General features: G+C 42.6%; 1 protein-coding gene across 1 annotated transcript in view; it reads left to right on the plus strand.

Annotated features, from left to right (window-relative positions):
• Positions 1-18,788, plus strand: part of tnksa (tankyrase, TRF1-interacting ankyrin-related ADP-ribose polymerase a) — a 158,061-nt gene that overhangs the window by 1,933 nt on the left and 137,340 nt on the right. The window contains exon 2 of the mRNA XM_024431113.2: positions 1,927-2,151. Coding sequence (XP_024286881.2) covers positions 1,927-2,151 — 225 coding nt within the window. The remainder of the gene's footprint in view (positions 1-1,926; positions 2,152-18,788) is intronic.

Here is an 18,788-nt window from a genome sequence, read left to right on the forward strand (position 1 = left end):
AGGTCCACAAAGTCCCTTCCACCAGGTGGCTGATGCAATATGGCAGTCGTGCTAACATATCTCATCTCCATCCCAAAGCCCTTGCTTGGAAGTGTACTTTGCCAGACTGCCAAGGCTCAACTTCCCTTGAAAAATTTCCCGAAAGTTTCCGCCCCTTTGCAACCCTAGCCATGATTATTACAAGTTTGATGGCTAGACCACCAATCTAATCTAAAAATGTTTAGATGACATGGCTAATTGAGTGATTGCTTGACGTAACAAGAGAAATTGCTGATGGACAACCAAATTTAGAAATGCACTTGTGTATTCTGCTAGTGTTAATCACAATCGTAAGTTGAGACCATGACTGAGTTCCTAAAATATACTCACAGTTCCTTTGAAAAGTATTCAGACCCCTTGACCTTTTCCACATCTTATTCTAAAATTGATCAATCTATACACTACCCCATAATGATAAAGCAAGAACAGGTTTTTAGAAATTTTTGCGAATGTATAAATAAAAAACGGAGATATTACATTTACATAAGTATTCAGACCCTTTACACAGTGCTTTGTTGAAGCACCTTTGGCAGCGATTACAGCATCGCGTCTTCTTGGGTATGACGCTACAAGCTTGGCACACCTGTTTTTGGGGAGTTTCTCCATTCTGTGCAGATCCTCTCAAGCTCTGTCAGGTTGGATGGGGAGCGTCGCTGCATAGCTATTTTCAGGAAGCTGTTCGATCGTGGTTCAAGTCCGGGCTCTCAAGGACATTCAGAGACTTGTCCCGAAGCCACTCCTGCATTGTCTTGGCTGTGTGCTTAGGGTTGTTGTCCTGTTGGAAGGTGAACCTTTGTCCCAGTCTGAGGTTCTGAGCGCTCTGGAGCAGGTTTTTATCAAGGATCTCTCTGTACTTTGCTCTGTTCATCTCTGCCTCGATCCTGACTGGTCTCACAGTCCCTGCCGCTGAAAAAATCCCCTCAGCATGATGCTGCCACCACCATGCTTCACCGTAGGGATGGTGCCAGGTTTCCTCCAGACGTGATGCTTGACATTCAGGCCAAAGAGAGGTCTGAGAGTCTTTAAGTGCCTCTTGGAAAATGCAAGCAGGCTGTCATGTGCCTTTTACTGAGGAGTGGCTTCCGTCTGGCCACTCTACCATAAAGGTCAGATAGGTGGAGGGCTGCAGACCACACAGAGGAGCTCTGTCAGAGTGACCATCGGGTTCTTGGTCACCTCCCTGACCAAGGCCCTTCTCCCCACGATTTTTCAGTTTGGCCGGGTTGTCAGCTCTGAAAGAGTTTTGGTGGTTCCCAACTAATTCCATTTAAGAATGATGGAGGCCACTGGGTTCTTGGGGACCTTCAATGCTGCAGACATTTTTGGTACACTTCCCCAGATCTGTGCCTCGACACAATCCTGTCTCGGAGCTCTACGGACGATTTCTTCTACCTTATGGCTTGGTTTTTGCTCTAGCATGCACTGTCAACTGTGGGACCTTATATAGACAGGTGTGTGCCTTTCCAAATCATGTCCAGTCAGTTGAATTTACCACAGGTCTGGAATCTAATGAAGTTGTGGAAACATCTCAAAGATGATCTTTGGAAACAGGATGAACCTGTGCTCAATTTCGAGTCTCATAGCAAAGGGTCTGAATACAAAAGTTTGGACACACCTCATTCCAGGGTTTTTCTTTATTTTTACTGCTTTATATGTTGTAGAATTAAAGCGAAGACATCAAAACTATGAAATAACACATATGGAGTCATGTAGTATTACATGTCTTCACTATTTTTCTACAATGTAGGAAATAAAAAAAAATTAAGAAAAACCCTTGAATGAGTAGGTGTTTCCAAACTTTTGACTGGTACTGTATATGTATATGTTTTGGTCAGGAACTGGCCCAGCACACCTGATAATCTTTCCACCGTTTCCTTTACTTTGTAGGATTTGGGAGGAAGGATGTTGTAGAGCACCTCCTTGAGACAGGCGCCAATGTTCACGCCCGTGATGATGGAGGTTTGATCCCTCTGCATAATGCCTGCTCCTTTGGCCACGCTGAGGTGGTCAGCCTGCTCCTCTGTCAGGGTGCTGACCCAAACGCCCGGGACAGCTGGAACTACACACCACTCCACGAGGCTGCCATCAAGGGCAAATTAGACGTGTGCATCGGTAAGAACCGTTTATAAGCCAACATGCAACTTATATGCTTGCTTTGCATCTTGTGCTAACTTAACTAACTTTTTTCAGTTTTATGTAAGATAATATAGGCCTAGCATGTCTTTGAATGCAAATATAAGGTTACTCTGTCATGGATGGCTCAATTACTAGCCTAATGCTTTAGAAGTTGATATGAGATAATGAGAATGCTATGGTCTGCTCTGCTGCTGAGTATTACATCAAGACTTTCAACCAGGTTGTTTTACACTGAGCCCAAAATGTCACCACCTAGTGATTTCATCAATGAGTCACAACCCCAAATGACATAATAGTATTTTCTGACCAGGCCATAACGGTCTGGTCCTGACAGTCTCCCTGTCTGCAGGGAGAGAAACCACATACCATTTGAACATCAGGCCAGAACAGTTTCTCTGGGCAGAAACTAAAGCCTCTTTGTAACTTACTTAGGCCTATGTAATGACAAGATACTTTATCTCCCATCGATGTAATGATATAGTCCTTGCATTTTAGCATCCATTTCTTTTAATTGTGTTCTACTATATTTGTTGGCTCTTGTGTTTGCAGCTGGTTTCTAATTGCTGTCTTTCTACTGTGAAATGAGCAGTGTGGCACAGGGAAGCATACATTATTCTCTCTGCTGGATAGTAATGGGGGGGTGGAACCGATAGTTGCATATCATTTTTGTTCTCTACTATATCGATATTTGACTCCAAGTATCTATTTGTAAAACAAATTACGGTAGAGATGGCTAGTCGGCTGTACCTCTGCCATAACTCAGGAATCTTTCATCCTATAGCTTGTTCTCGATCTTTTTAAATAGAGAGCCAACATGTTTTCAGCACTTTTATTTCCCTGACTGATCAAAACGTGTCTCTGCAGCAGACATATAGTGAGCAATTTGTTTGGAACATCAAATCGCAATAAACTCGCGGTATTGAGTTGCAATACATATAGCAGGGATCATCAACTAGATTCAGCCGCGGGCCATTTTCTTTTCTTGAGCGGATGATCAGGGGTCCGGAACATAATTACGAATAATTTTTGTAGACTACAAATTGAACGCAAGAATCCCAAGCAGATATAATATTTGACTAAAACATAATAATTTCAAACCTTGCTTACATTTGTATACTATCACATATATATCTCTCTTATTCGTGGGAGTACTTTGGAACAGATTTCCAAAAGTAAAATCACTTAGAGCTGATTTGCTGGTGTTTTTACAGTCTTTTATATCCAACAATATTAATTTATTATTATTATTATCTTTTTGCGCAGAAAACGTGGGGGGCCAACTAAAATCTGCCTGTTGGAGATCCCTGACATATATAGAATCGTGAGAATCGCAGTACATATTGTGTAAGCACCAAAGTATTATGAGGGTTCCTTGGCAATTCCCAGACCCACTGGTGGGTAATGAGCTGTATTATGTTGATGTGCAGTACTCCGATCCAGACTTACTCTGATGGCTCTGCTTTCTTCCCAGACAATTATTATTGAGGAGAATATTTTAAAGCACTTGTGCATCTTACCCTTTCAAGACAATTCAATACATATCCAGATACAAGGGCTCTGATACAGGAACGATATGCTTCAGTTTGAAACTATTTGGTGCGGTTTGATTTGAGAACAAATCAATGCAATTTGCTTCGATACGATTCGATGCCCTTACATTAGTTGCATAAACACATTCATTTTCCAGTTTCCAAATAAAAAATTGCTGCTGATGGATTTCATGAGCTGGGCCTCTATGAGCTGGAACTGACTGTGTGTGAGTAAAATATGTATGTCTATGGTGTATGTATTATCTAGGCACCTGAGCTTAGCCATAAGGGAGACTAGGCATTTACCATCCCATTACCACTATCAGATTAGGAGGGGGGCAATGTAGCTGTTTTTTTTGTCCCCACACTTTGGTTCTGAAATCACCATCACCCACTAATTATCTTGTCATTTTTGCAGATTAAGTGTTTGAGCTAGTAATGTATAAATATTTATAATTTACAAATGAGCTATGACATAGCCAATGAATATATAGCACAACTTTGGATTTCACCCCCATCTCAAAATCTAATTATTTTGACCTTTTGGAAGGTGTTTTGGAGTGAGCTTCTTTTCTCCTCCAGCTTTGGCGCCTCGCAAAAGTGGATTGCTGTCCTTGTTATGAAATGAGGAACTTTATCCTGTGTATGTAAAAATGTTGCTGATGGTGAACCTGAACAATCAAAACGATATCTATTGTAAGCCCCGTTCAGATGAGTTGTCTCTGGTAACAAGCTTACTTTTATCCCAGTAAAAGACCATTTTAAACAGCGAATAGATAACAATAATAACCTTGCCAAATTACAGTACTTTCGGAAAGTATTCTGGCACCTTCCCTTTTCCACATTTTGTTATGTAACTACACAACCATCTCTGCAGCACTCCACCTATCTGACCTTTATGGTAGAGTGGCCAGACAGAAGCCACTCCTCAGTAAAAGGCATATGACAGTCCGCTTGGAGTTTACCAAAAGGCCCCTAAAGGACTCTGACATTGAGAAAAAAGATTCTCTGGTCTGATGAAACCAAGATTGAACTCTTTGGCCTAAATGCCAAACGTCACATCTGGAAGAAACCTGGTACCATTCCTACGGTGAAGCATGGTTGTGGCAGCATCATGCTGTGGGGATGTTTTTCAGCAGCAGGGACTGGGAGACTAGTCAGGATCGAAGGAAAGATGAATGGAGCAAAGTACAGAAAGATCCTTGATGAAAGGATCAGGACCGCACTCTCGAACAGGACCATGACCCTAAGCACACAGCGAAGACAATGCAGGAGTGGCTTCGGGACAAGTCTCTGAATGTCCTTGAGTGGACCAGCCAGAGCCCAGACTTCAACCAGATCGAAAATCTCTGAGAGACCTGAAAATAGCTGTGCAGCAGAGCTGCCAACCAACCTGACAGAGCTTGAGAGGATCTGCAGAGAAGAATGGGAGAATCTCCCCAAATACAGGTGTACCAAGCTTGTAGCATCATATCCAAGAAGACTTGAGGCTGTAACTGCTGCCAAAGGTGCTTCAACAAAGTACTGAGTAAAGGGTCTGAATAATTATGTGAATGTAATAGTTCAGTTTATTTTTAATACATTTGCTAAAATTTCTAAAAACCTATTTTTGCTTTGTCGTTATGGGGTATTGTGTATAGCTTGATGAGGGGGAAAAAAACATTTAATCCCTTTTAAGAATAAGGCTGTAATGTAACAACATTTGGAAAATATCAAGGGGTCTGAATATTTTCCGAATGCACTGTACATACAATACCAGTCAAAAGTTTGGAAGCACCTACTCAATCAAGGGTTTTTATTTTTTACTATTTTCTACATTGTAGAATAATAGTAAAGATATCAAAACTATGACATAACACATATGGAATCATGTAGTAACCAAAACAGTGTAAAACAAATCAAAATATATTTGAGGTTCTTCAAAGTAGCCACCCTTTGTCTTGATGACAGCTTTGCACACTCAACCAGCTTCATTAGCTAGTCACCTGTAATGCTTTTCGAACAGTCTTGAAGGAGTTCCCACATATGCTGAACACTTGTTTGCTGTTGTTCCTTCACTCTGCGGTCCAACTCATGCCAAACCATCTCAATTGGGTTGAGGACGGGTGATTGTGTTGGGTCATTGTCCTGTTGAAAATCAAGTGATATTCCCACTAAGTGCAAACCAGATGGGATGGTGTATCGCTGCAGAGTGCTGTGGTAGCCAAGCTGGTTAAGTGTCCCTTGCATTCTAAATAAATCACTGACAGTGTCACCAGCAAAGCACCATCACACCACCACCTCCACGCTTCACGGTGGGAACCACACATGCGGAGATCTTCCGTTAACCTACTCTACGTCTCATTAAGACACGGCGGTTAGAACCCAAAATCTCAAATTTGGACTCATCAGACGAAAGGACAGGTTTCCACCAGTCTAATGTCCATTGCTCGTGTTTCTTGGCCCAAGCACGTCTCTTCTTATTGGTGTCCTTTAGTAGTGGTTTCTTTGCGGCAATTAGACCATGAAGGCCTGACTCATGCAGTCTCCTCTGAACAGTTGACGTTGACATGTCTGTTACTTGAACTCTGTGAAGCATTTATTTGGGCTGCAATCTGAGGTTCAGTTAATTGTCGATTTCTGAGGCTGGTAACTCTAATGAACTTATCCTCTGCAGCAGAGGTAACTCTGGGTCTTCCTTTCCTGTGGCGGTCCTCAAGAGAGCCAGTTTTATCATAGCGCTTGATGGTTTTAGCGACTGCACTTAAAGAAACGTTCAAATATCTTGACATGTTCCGGATTGACTGACCTCAATGTCTTAGTGACGATGGACTGTCTTTTCTCTTTGCTTTTTTGCGCTGTTTTGCAATAATAGGGACTTAGCCCTATTTGGTAAAAGACCATCTTCTGTCTACCAACCCTACCTTGTCACAACACAACTGATTGGCTGAAACACATGAAGAAGGAAAGTATTTCCACAAAGTCACTTTTAACAAGGCACACCTGTTAATTGAAATGCATTCCAGGTGACTACCTCATGAAGCTGGTTGAGACAGTGCCAAGAGTGTGCAATGCTGTTATCAATGAAAAGGGTGGCTATTTGAAGAATCTGAAATGTATTTAGATTTTTTTTAACACTTTTTTTTGGTTACTACATGATTCCATGTGTTATTTCATAGTTGTGATGTCATCACTATTTTATAATGTAGAAAATAGTACAAATAAAGAAAAACCCTTGAATGAGTAGGTGTGTTCAAACTTTTGACTGGTATTCCCCGCCCCCATCCAAACCAATCAACACCACAACCCACCCGATGTGCCAACAACCTTCATAAAGAACAAAAGAGGAAAAAAGACAAGAACAAAGGAAAACAACAATGCAAATCTAGGTGGTGTGTGAGCTGCTGTTCGTCAAGGTTTGGCATGTAATGAATCACTCATGCTCTTCCCCGTGCTTTTGCATGTCTCTGATGTGGTTTATATAGTTGTGTGTGTTGTTTCCTTCTGATCTCAAACATAAATATGGTACACATCCATCAAGCGACTACCCTAATATCAGCCAGCAGTGCTAGTGAATTAATATAAAAGCATTCCCTCTGCTCATCTCACTCCAGCTTGTAATTATCAAACACATTTCTCACTCAGAGACCAGTAACATTGAACAGGCTTCCATTCACTAGCTAACAGTGTTGCCTCCTTTTGAACTGTAGGTGTTTTTGTACAGGCTCCTTTGTTAGTCCTCCTGCTCCATCTGCTGTCAGCTGGCTGCAGTCATTAGACCCCCTCCATCCTCTGCATGTTAGCTAGCTCTGTCTGTCCAATGTGGCTGGTGTTTGTACAGTGCCTTCGGAAAGTATTCAGACCCCTTGACCTTTTCCACATGTTGTTACGTTACAGCCTTATTCTAAAATTGATAAAATATTTTTCCCACTCAATCTACGCGCAATACAACAATGACAAAGCAAAACATTTTTTCAACATTTTTGCAAATGTATTAAAAATAAACTGAAATATTACATTTAGTTAACTATTCAGACCCTTTACTCAGTACTTTGTTGAAGCACCTTTGGCAGTGATTACAGCCTTGATTATTATTGGGTATGACACTACAAGCTTGGCACACCTGTATTTGGTTAGTTTTTCCCATTTCTCTCTGCAGATCCTATCAAGCTCTGTCAGGTTGGATGGGGAGCATTGCTGCAAAGCTATTTTCCAGTCTCTCCAGAGATGTTAGATCGGGTTCAAGTCTGAGCTTTGGTTGGGCGACTCATGGACATTCAGAGACTTGTCCCGAAGCCACACTCCTGCGTTGTCTTGGCTGTGTGCTTAGGGTCGTTGTCCTGTTGGAAGGTAAACCTTCGTCCTAGTCTGAGGTCTTGAGCGCTCTGGAGCATGTTATCAAGGATCTTTTTGTACTTTGCTCCATTTATCTTTGCCTCGATCCTGACTAGTCTACCAGTCCCTGCTGCTGAAAAACATCCCCACAGCATGATGCTGCCACCACCGCGCTTCACTGTAGGGATGGTTTCCTCCAGACATGACGCTTGGAATTAAGGCCAAAGAGTTCAATCTTGGTTTCATCAGACCAGAGAATCTTGTTTCTCATGGTCTGACATTCTTTAGGTGCCTTTTGGCAAACTCCAAGCGGGCTGTCATATGCCTTTTTACTGAGGTGTGGCTTCTGTTTGGCCACTCTACCATAAAGGTCATTTAAGAATGATGGAGGCAACTGTGTTCTTGGGAGCCTTCAATGTTGCAGACATTTTTTGGTACCCTTCTTTAGATCTGTGCCTCGACACAATCCTGTCTCTGAGCTCTACAGATAATTCCTTCGACCTCATGGCTTGGTTTTTGCTCTGACATGCACTGTCAACTGTGGGACCTTATATAGACAGGTGTGTGTCTTTCCAGGTCATGTCCAATCAATTGAATTTACGACAGGTAGACTCCAAGTTCTAGAAACATCTCAAAGGTGAGCAATGGATACAGGATGGCTTTGAGCTAAATTTTGAATCTCATAGCAAAGGGTCTGAATACTTATTTAAATAAGGTATTTCTGTTTTTATTTTCAATAAATTGCAAACATTGCTAAAAACCTGTTTTCGCTTTGTCATTATGGGGTATTTATTGTGTGTAGATTGCTGAGAAATTGTTTGAGATTAAGGCTGTAACGTATCAATGTGGGGTCTGAATACTTTCCGAAGGCACTGTATGTTAAGAACTCCTCCCCTCTAATTGTCCTCTACGATGATATCGGGGATGGGACTGTTGATCTGTCTATGTTCATTAGTCACATGCGATGTCGCCGACAACACTGGGCCGATTTTTAACAAAACTAGGGTGATTGATCCGTCTTGCCACAGAGATCCGGCATTTACAAACTGACACTGAGTTGGCCCAAGGCGGGAGCTATTGTAATGAACTGAAATGTGTTAGTCACACGCGTCATCTCAATTGTCCCAAGGGGAGGTGGGGATGACGTTTTTAAAATGTATTTTTTATTTTTTTTAAACCTTTATCTAACTAGGCAACTGTTGCTGTGTTTGTTACTGTTGTAAGTGTTACTGATGTTGTTAGCCAGCTGCACTCACAACATCATGGAACAAGGAGAGAAAAGAGGGCCAGGCGTGTGTGTGTTTGGAGGGTGGAGGTCACTTTGTAGTTTGTTGGTTTTACAGTATGAGGGGGAAAGAGGTGTTGCTGTTATACAGAGTGCTGCACAGGAGCAGCTGAGCCCCTCTCTCACTTTCTTTTTCTCTCAATTTCAAATAAATTCTCTCTCAATTTCTATTCTCTTGTTCGCTCGCGCTCTCTTCTCTCCTCTCTCCCCTCTCTCTGATGTGTGACAGATAGATAGGCAGTCTACATGCAGGTCAGGGAGGCTGTCAGACGAGCGCCTGTAAATCTTTAGTACCCTATAGGCATAATTTCCCCCTTGCCACAACCCCTATCCCAACCCCCCTCAATCTCTCAACTGCCCTCTCCACCATCACGCCACCCCCCAACCCTCCCCTTTTCTAGGTACTAGCCAACATTGCAGTATATCTTTTTGGGGGTGTTAATGTTAAAAAAATATTTGCCCTGAACGTTTCTTGTATTACCTACAGCCGAAAATAACTTTTGGACATTAGATCGGTTGTCCCTCAACAGAGGTTTGAGCAGAAATTCAACTTCCCTGACCTGGATCCTTTGAACTTCCTGAGGCAGCTCTATTCACCCCTGGGGCTAAAGTAGACAACCTCATGGCGAAGATCTCCTTCCAGACATACATCAAGCACTGTAAACACAATTTCTTTTTACTGAATCCTGTTCTCTCTCTGGATATATTGGCCACATCCATTTAGCCAGCGGGGTTCTCTGTCCATAGCGCGAACAGGAAGAAAAAAACATGATTAACAACTGTATGAATATGGTAACATACAGGAACTTAAGTCCTTTTGTTTCCCCGATCTGGAATACCTCACCATCAAATGCAAACCGCATTACCTCCCGGGATGATCATTTTCTTAGGTCATAATCACTGCCGTGTATATTACCCCCCAAGCCGGCACCGCAACGGCTCTAAAGGAACTATACTGGACTTGTGCAAACAGGAAACCGCATGTTCTGAGACCACATTTTAGTGTAGCTGGGGACTTTAATAAAGAAAACTCTACCGACATTCTATCAACACATCTCCTGTGCTACACACGCATCACGTAACCTGGATCATTGCTACTCTCCCTTCTGGGATGGCTACAAGGCCCTTACCTCCCTTTGGTAAATCGGATCACTCCTCCATTCTGCTCCTCCCCACCTATAGGCCGAAACTTAAACTGGAGCACCCGTGGTGAGGACTGTTCAGTGTTGGTCTGACCAGTTGGAATATGTTCAATATGTTCTTCAAGATTGTTTTGATCACGTCGACTGGAAATGTTCAGGGTCGCCTCTGAGAAAAGACATATGCACTGACATATGTCAAGATTGTTGTTCCCACTGTGACATTTTAGAATTCATCCAAACCAAAAACGTGGATAGGAGGCAGCATTCGTGAAAAACTGAAAGCGCAAACCACCATATTTAACCATTGCAAGTTGACTGGAAACATGGACAAACAGACCAGTTATGACCTCCGTAAGGCAATACGAGGCAAAATGACACTGGAGGGACAAAGTGGAGTCACAATTCAATGGCTCAGACATGAGATATATGTGGCAGAGACCACAGACTATCACGGTTTATAAAGAGAAAGCCAGCCACGTCGTGGACCCCTATGTCTTGCTCCTGGAATAGCTAAACACCTTCGCCCGTTTTCAGGAAAACTTGATCGAGCCACCAACGCTGGCTCATGAGGACTGTGTATTCTCGTTCTCGGTGGCCGCATATGTTTACCATCGCAAGGCTGCCAGCCCAGACGGCATCCCAAACTGCGTCTTCAGAGCATGTGCAGACCAGCTTGCTGTAGTGTTTACGGACACATTTGATCTATTCCTATTCCAGTCTGTTGTCCCCACTTGCTTCAAGATGTACACCATTGTTCCTGAATCCAAAAAAGCGAAGGTAACTGAATTAAATGAATATTGCCCCGTAACACTTATTTACTTCTGCCATCATGAAGTGTTTTGAGAGGCTAGTTAAGGACCACATAACCTTAACCAGCAACCTAGGCCCACTAAAATTCCGATTTAAAAACTCAACAGCTCCACGGACGACTTAATTACTGTTGCATTGCACACTGCCCTATCCCACATGGACAAGAGAAATACGTATGTAAGAATGTTGTTCATCGACTACAGCTCAGCCATCTACACCATAGTTCCCTCCTAACTCATCACTAGCTCAGGGCCCTGGGTCTGAACCTCTCCCTGTGCAACTGTGTTCTGGACTTCTTGATAGGCCGACCCCAAGTGGTGAAGGTAAACGACACCTCCGCCACGCTAATCTTCATCACGGGGGCCCCACAGGGGTGCATGCTCAGCTCCCTCCTGTAAATGTTCACCCATGACTGCGTGGCCACGTATGTCGCAAGCTCAATCATCAAGTTTGCTGACGACAACAGTGGTCGGCCTGATTACCAACAATGACTAGACAGCCTACAAGGAGGAGGTGAGGGTCCTGGCAGAGTGGTGCTAGGAAAATAACCTCTCCCTCAATGTCATCGAAACAAAGGAGCTGATCGTGTATTACAGCAGAAAGAGCACACCCCCATCCACATCGACGGGGCCGCAGTGGAGAGGGTCAAAAGCTTCAAGTTTCTTGGCGCTGTTACGCACGCCTCTAGGAAGAGGGAACGCAACACCCTGCTACAACTCAACTCCCCGTGGTGTGAAAGAGGTATGGGATTGTAGGTGCGAGTAAGGATGACAAAAGGCAGATAATTTACAGTTTATAAGGAATTTATTCCGTCACACGGTAATATGGGGGAAAGGGGCTGGACGGAACCAAAGCAAAGAAAGTAAATATCAAAGCCCCTTCTCCTATCTTACCTGCCTACCCACTACTTATCTAACTTAGCACCCACCACCTGGTGCACTAACTAAAATACAGGGTCTTACCTAGTGTGCCTAGACAGTGAATATACTTCAGGTATATGTATTCCTCTTACCTGAGCACTCCCTAGGTGCCTTCCCCCCCTGGGAACAAATGAAACAGAATTATCCAAAGGTAATTAAACAATTTCAAGAATCAAAAACTCAGTTCTATTAGCACATCTTAGCACATATTTCAAATCAGTGGCTACAAAAATACTTAACAAAACCTGTCTCTGAGCCACAACCAAGACAGGACATCAAATCAGCTCTCTCTCTCAGCAACAACCACAGAACATAACCATCTCTGTTAGCAACAACCAACATAATGACACTCAGCCATTAGCCTCCTCTCAGCAATGATCTCTTTTTTGTCTGAGCAACAGAACACTGGTTTTTATATAGTTTCAGAAGGCATTGGTAATTGGAGACAGCGGGGTCAGCTCTCCAATTAGCCATGGAGTTGACCAATCAGCTGCTGGGGGGGATTTCAGGAAGCCATCCTGAAACACACACCTAACAGAACTCCAGAACATCTACAGCACCTGGTGTCACAGGAAAGCCAATAAAATCATCAAGGACCTTAGCCATTCAAGCCATGGGCTGTTCACCTCGCTACCATCTAGAAGCCGGAGACAGTACAGGTACATCAAAGCTGGGATGGAGAGACTGAAAAACAACTTCTAGCTCAAGACCATCACACGGTTAGAAAGTCACCACGAGCCGGCCTCTGCCCAATACCCTGCCCTGAACCTTAGTGTCTGTTACTAGCCGGCTACCGCCTGATACCATACCCTGCACCTTAGAGACTGCGCTGCCCTATGTACAGGGCAAAGCTAAGAGTATGCCAAGAGTGTGCAAAGCTGTCATCAAGGCAAAGGGTGGCTAAAATATATTTTGATTTGTTTAACACCTTTTAGGTTACGACATGATTCCATGTATTGTTTCATAGTTTTGATGTCTTCACTATTATTCTGCAATGTAAAAAAAAAAAAAAAAAAAAAAAAACTTGGAATGAGTAGGTGTGTCCAAACTTTTGACTGGTACTGTATTTACTTCACAATTTCAACCATTTTTACTGAGTTATAGTTCATTGTAAGGAAATCAGTCAATTGAAATAAATATGGTTGGGCCTGGGAGGGCGTAGGCCCACCCACTTGAGTGTCAGGCCCAGCCAATCAGAATGAGATTTTCCCCACAAAAGGGCTTTATTAGACAGATATACTCCTCAGTTTCATCAGCTGTCCGGGTGGCTGGTCTCAGACGATCACGCAGGTGAAGAAGCCAGATATGGAGGTTCTGGGCTGGCGTGGTTACACTTGTTCTGCGGGTGTGAGGCCGGTTGGACATACTACCAAAACGATGTTAGAGGCGGCTTATGGTAGAGAAATTAACGTAAAATTATCTGGCAACAGCTCTGGTGGACATTCCTGCAGTCAGCATGCCAAATGCACGCACCTTCAAAACTTGAGACATCTGTGGCATTGTGTTGTGTGACAAAACATCACATTTTAGAGTAGCCTTTTATTGTCCACAGCGCAAGGTGCACCTGTCTAATAATCTTGTTTAATCAGCTTCTTGATATGCCATATCTGTCAGGTGGATGGAATATCTTGGCAAACGAGAAGTGTGCACTAGCAGGGATGTAAACAAATTATATTCTTGTTCCGTATTAGAGGTCGACCGATTAATCGGAATGGCCGACTTTCAAGTTTTCATAACAATCGGTAATCTGCATTTTTGGACACTGATTAAGGCCGATTACATTGCACTCCACGAGGAAACTGCGTGGCAGGCTGACTACCTGTTATGCGAGTGCAGCAAGGAGCCAAGGTAAGGTGCTATCTAGCATTAAACTTATCTTATAAAAAACAATCAATCTTAACATAATCACTAGTTAACTACACATGGTTGATGTTACTAGTTTATCTAGCGTGTCCTGCGTTGCATATAATCGATGCAGTGCCTGTTAATTTCTCATCGAATCACAGCCTACTTCACCAAACGAGTTATTTAACAAGCGCATTTGCAAAAAAAGCACTGTCTTTGCACCAATGGGTACCTAACCATAAACATCAACGCCTTTCTTAAAATCAATACACAAGTGTATATTTTTAAACCTGCATATTTAGTTAATATTGCCTGCTAACATGAATTTCTTTTAACTAGGGAATTTGTGTCACTTCTCTTACGTTCTGTGCAACAGAGTTGGGATATATGAAGCAGTTTGGGCCGCCTGGCTTGTTGCGAACTGTGTTGACCATTTCTCCCTAACAAAGACAGCCAACTTCGCCAAACGAGACGATTTAACAAAAGCCCATTTGCGAAAAAAGCACAATCGTTGCGCGAATGTACCTAACCATAAACATCAATGCCTTTCTTAAAATCAATACACAGAAGTATATTTTTTTAAACCTGTATATATAGTTGAAAGAAATTCATGTTAGCAGGCAATATTAACTAGCGAATTTGTGTCACTTCTCTTGCGTTCATTGCACACAGGGTCAGGGTATATGCAACAGTTTGAGCCGCCTGGCTCGTTGCAAACTAATTTGCCAGAATTTTACATAATTATGACATAACATTGAAGGTTGTGCAATGTAACAGCAATATTTAGACTTATGGATGCCACCCGTTCACTGAAAGAATAAACGTTTTGTTTTCGAAATGATAGTTTCCGGATTTGACCATATTAATGACCTAAGGCTCGTATTTCTGTGCATTTATTGTATTATAATTAAGTCTGATTTGATAGAGCAGTTTGACTGAGCGGTGGTAGGCAGCAGCAGACTCTTAAGCATTCATTCAAACTGCACTTTCCTGCATTTGCCAGTAGCTCTTCGCTGTGCTTCAAGCATTGCGCTGTTTATGATTCAAGCTTATCAACTCCCGAGAATGGGCTGGCAATACTAAAGTACCTATTAGAACATCCAATAGTCAAAGGTATATGAAAAACAAATGGTATAGAGAGAAATAGTCCTATAATTCCTATAATAACTACAACCTAGAACTTCTTACCTGGGAATATTGAAGATTCATGTTAAAAGGAACCACTAGGTTTCATATGTTCTGAGCAAGGAACTTAAACGTTAGCTTTTTTACATGGCACATATTGCACTTTTACTTTCTTCTCCAACACTTTGCTTTTGCATTATTTAAACCAAATTGTGTGTGTGTGTATATATATATACAGTGCCTTGCGAAAGTATTCGGCCCCCTTGAACTTTGCGACCTTTTGCCACATTTCAGGCTTCAAACATAAAGATATAGAACTGTATTTTTTGTGAAGAATCAACAACAAGTGGGACACAATCATGAAGTGGAACGACATTTATTGGATATTTCAAACTTTTTTAACAAATCAAAAACTGAAAAATTGGGCGTGCAAAATTATTCAGCCCCTTTTACTTTCAGTGCAGCAAACTCTCTCCAGAAGTTCAGTGAGGTTCTCTGAATGATCCAATGTTGACCTAAATGACTAATGATGATAAATACAATCCACCTGTGTGTAATCAAGTCTCCGTATAAATGCACCTGCACTGTGATAGTCTCAGAGGTCCGTTAAAAGCGCAGAGAGCATCATGAAGAACAAGGAAGGCAGGTCCGAGATACTGTTGTGAAGAAGTTTAAAGCCGGATTTGGATACAAAAAGATTTCCCAAGCTTTAAACATCCCAAGGAGCACTGTGCAAGCGATAATATTGAAATGTAAGGAGTATCAGACCACTGCAAATCTACCAAGACCTGGCCGTCCCTCTAAACTTTCAGCTCATACAAGGAGAAGACTGATCAGAGATGCAGCCAAGAGGCCCATGATCACTCTGGATGAACTGCAGAGATCTACAGCTGAGGTGGGAGACTCTGTCCATAGGACAACAATCAGTCGTATATTGCACAAATCTGGCCTTTATGGAAGAGTGGCAAGAAGAAAGCCATTTCTTAAAGATATCCATAAAAAGTGTTGTTTAAAGTTTGCCACAAGCCACCTGGGAGACACACCAAACATGTGGAAGAAGGTGCTCTGGTCAGATGAAACCAAAATTGAACTTTTTGGCAACAATACAAAACGTTATGTTGGTGGCAGCATCATGGTTTTCTTCAGCAGGGACAGGGAAGATGGTTAAAATTGATGGGAAGATGGATGGAGCAAAACTGCAAAACTGATAGAGACATACCCCAAGCGACTTACAGCTGTAATCGCAGCAAAAGGTGGCGCTACAAAGTATTAACTTAAGGGGGCTGAATAATTTTGCACGCCCAATTTTTCAGTTTTTGATTTGTTAAAAATGTTTGAAATATCCAATAAATGTCGTTCCACTTCATGATTGTGTCCCACTTGTTGTTGATTCTTCACAAAAAATACAGTTTTATATCTTTATGTTTGAAGCCTGAAATGTGGCAAAAGGTCGCAAAGTTCAAGGGGGCCGAATACTTTCGCAAGGCACTGTATATATATATATATATATATATATATATATATATATATATATATATATACAGACACACATACATGCATACAGTGGGGAGAACAAGTATTTGATACACTACTGATTTTGCAGGTTTTCCTACTTACAAAGCATGTAGAGGTCTGTCATTTTTTATCATAGGTACACTTCAACAGTGAGAGACGATATCCAGAAAATCACATTGTATGATTTTTAAGTAATTAATTTGAATTTTATTGCATGACATAAGTATTTGATACATCAGAAAAGCAGAACTTAACATTTGGTACAGAAACCTTTGTTTGCAATTACAGAGATCATACATTTCCTGTAGTTCTTGACCAGGTTTGCACACACTGCAGCAGGGATTTTGGCCCACTCCTCCATACAGATCTTCTCCAGATCCTTCAGGTTTCGTGGCTGTCGCTGGGCAATACAAACTTTCAGCTCCCTCCAAAGATTTTCTATTGGGTTCAGGTCTGGAGACTGGCTAGGCCACTCCAGGACCTTGAGATGCTTCTTATGGAGCCACTCCTTAGTTGCCCTGGCTGTGTGTTTCGGGTCGTTGTCATGCTGGAAGACCCAGCCACGACCCATCTTCAATGCTCTTACGGAGAGAAGGAGGTTGTTGGCCAAGATCTTGCGATACATGGCCCCATCCATCCTCCCCTCAATACGGTGCAGTCGTCCTGTCCCCTTTGCAGAAAAGCATCCCCAAAGAAGGATGTTTCCACCCCCATGCTTCACGGTTGGGATGGTGTTCTTTGGGTTGTACTCATCCTTCTTCCTCCAAACACGGCGAGTGGAGTTTAGACCAAAAAGCTCTATTTTTGTCTCATCAGACCACATGACCTTCTCCCATTCCTCCTCTGGATCATCCGGATGGTCATTGGCAAACTTCAGATGGGCCTGGACATGCACTGGCTTGAGCAGGGGAACCTTGCGTGCGCTGCAGGATTTTAATCCATGACGGCGTAGTGTGTTACTAATGGTTCTCTTTGAGACTGTGGTCCCAGCTCTCTTCAGGTCATTTTTCCAAGATGGCATAGCAGTTCAGACGTCTTTTGTCCTCGTCTTGTCGTGTCCCGTATATATATATATATATATATTTACAACTTTTTTCACATACCTTTTTATATATATTTTTTAATTTTCCATAAACTCATCTTCAAAACACTCTCCTGCAACCCGCCTCACCAATTTCTATTTATAAAAAAAGTATTATTTACCTCAAATCTGTAATCCTCCAAGAAGCTAGCCAGAAGCTAATCCAGAAGCTAATCAGAAGCTAGTTAGCTTCTTTACTGGCTAATCGTTAGTATTCAGCTAACCACGGTTTGTGGTCATCAGCTCTCCTTTAGCGCGAAAATCTATCGCCAGTTTTGTACAGCGCGGCTCGGAACGGAACATACCGGACCAATTTTTCTCTCCATGTCCCTGGATTACAACCGCTAACTCTGGACATTCATACCTGGATCTCACAGCTAGCTAGCTGCTATCCGTGTGACTATCGTCTTTCGTCGATTCCGGAGCAAACATCAATTATTCCGGAGCTAGCCAGCTGAAGAGTTCCATCAATCACTCCTGGGCTACAATCACCTATCCGGACCCGTTTTACTGCCTACGCGGAGCCCCACCGGGCCTTCACAACTGGACTGCCGACGTTATCTACCCGAAGGAGTTATCCGGCTGGCTCCTCCGTCGCGACGTTACCTGAAAGCCCATCTGCGGCCCGCTAACCGTTAGCTGTCTTATTCGGCTGCAATCTGAATAGACAATCGTACGATTTCTTTATTTTTATTATTATTATTATTTTTTCTTCTTGGGCCTCCTATAACTATATCTATTGTTTTTTGCTGTTGTTGTGTGATTTGGATTAATCCCCTCTACCACACGGAACCCCACTAATCTTCTGACGGAACGCAAGAGGTGGCTAATAACAGACCTCCATCCTATGCTAGCTTGCTACCGATGGCCTGGCTAGCTGTCTAAATCGCTGTGACCCCCAACCAACCTCTCTACTCACTGGACCCTTTTGATCACTCGACTAAGCATGCCTCTCCTTAATGTCAATATGCCTTGTCCATTGCTGTTCTGGTTAGTGTTTATTGGCTTATTTCACTGTAGAGCCTCTAGTCCTGCTCACCTATACCT

Source organism: Oncorhynchus tshawytscha, linkage group LG09 (assembly GCF_018296145.1).
Source record: "Oncorhynchus tshawytscha isolate Ot180627B linkage group LG09, Otsh_v2.0, whole genome shotgun sequence".
Taxonomy (NCBI): Eukaryota; Metazoa; Chordata; class Actinopteri; order Salmoniformes; family Salmonidae; genus Oncorhynchus; species Oncorhynchus tshawytscha.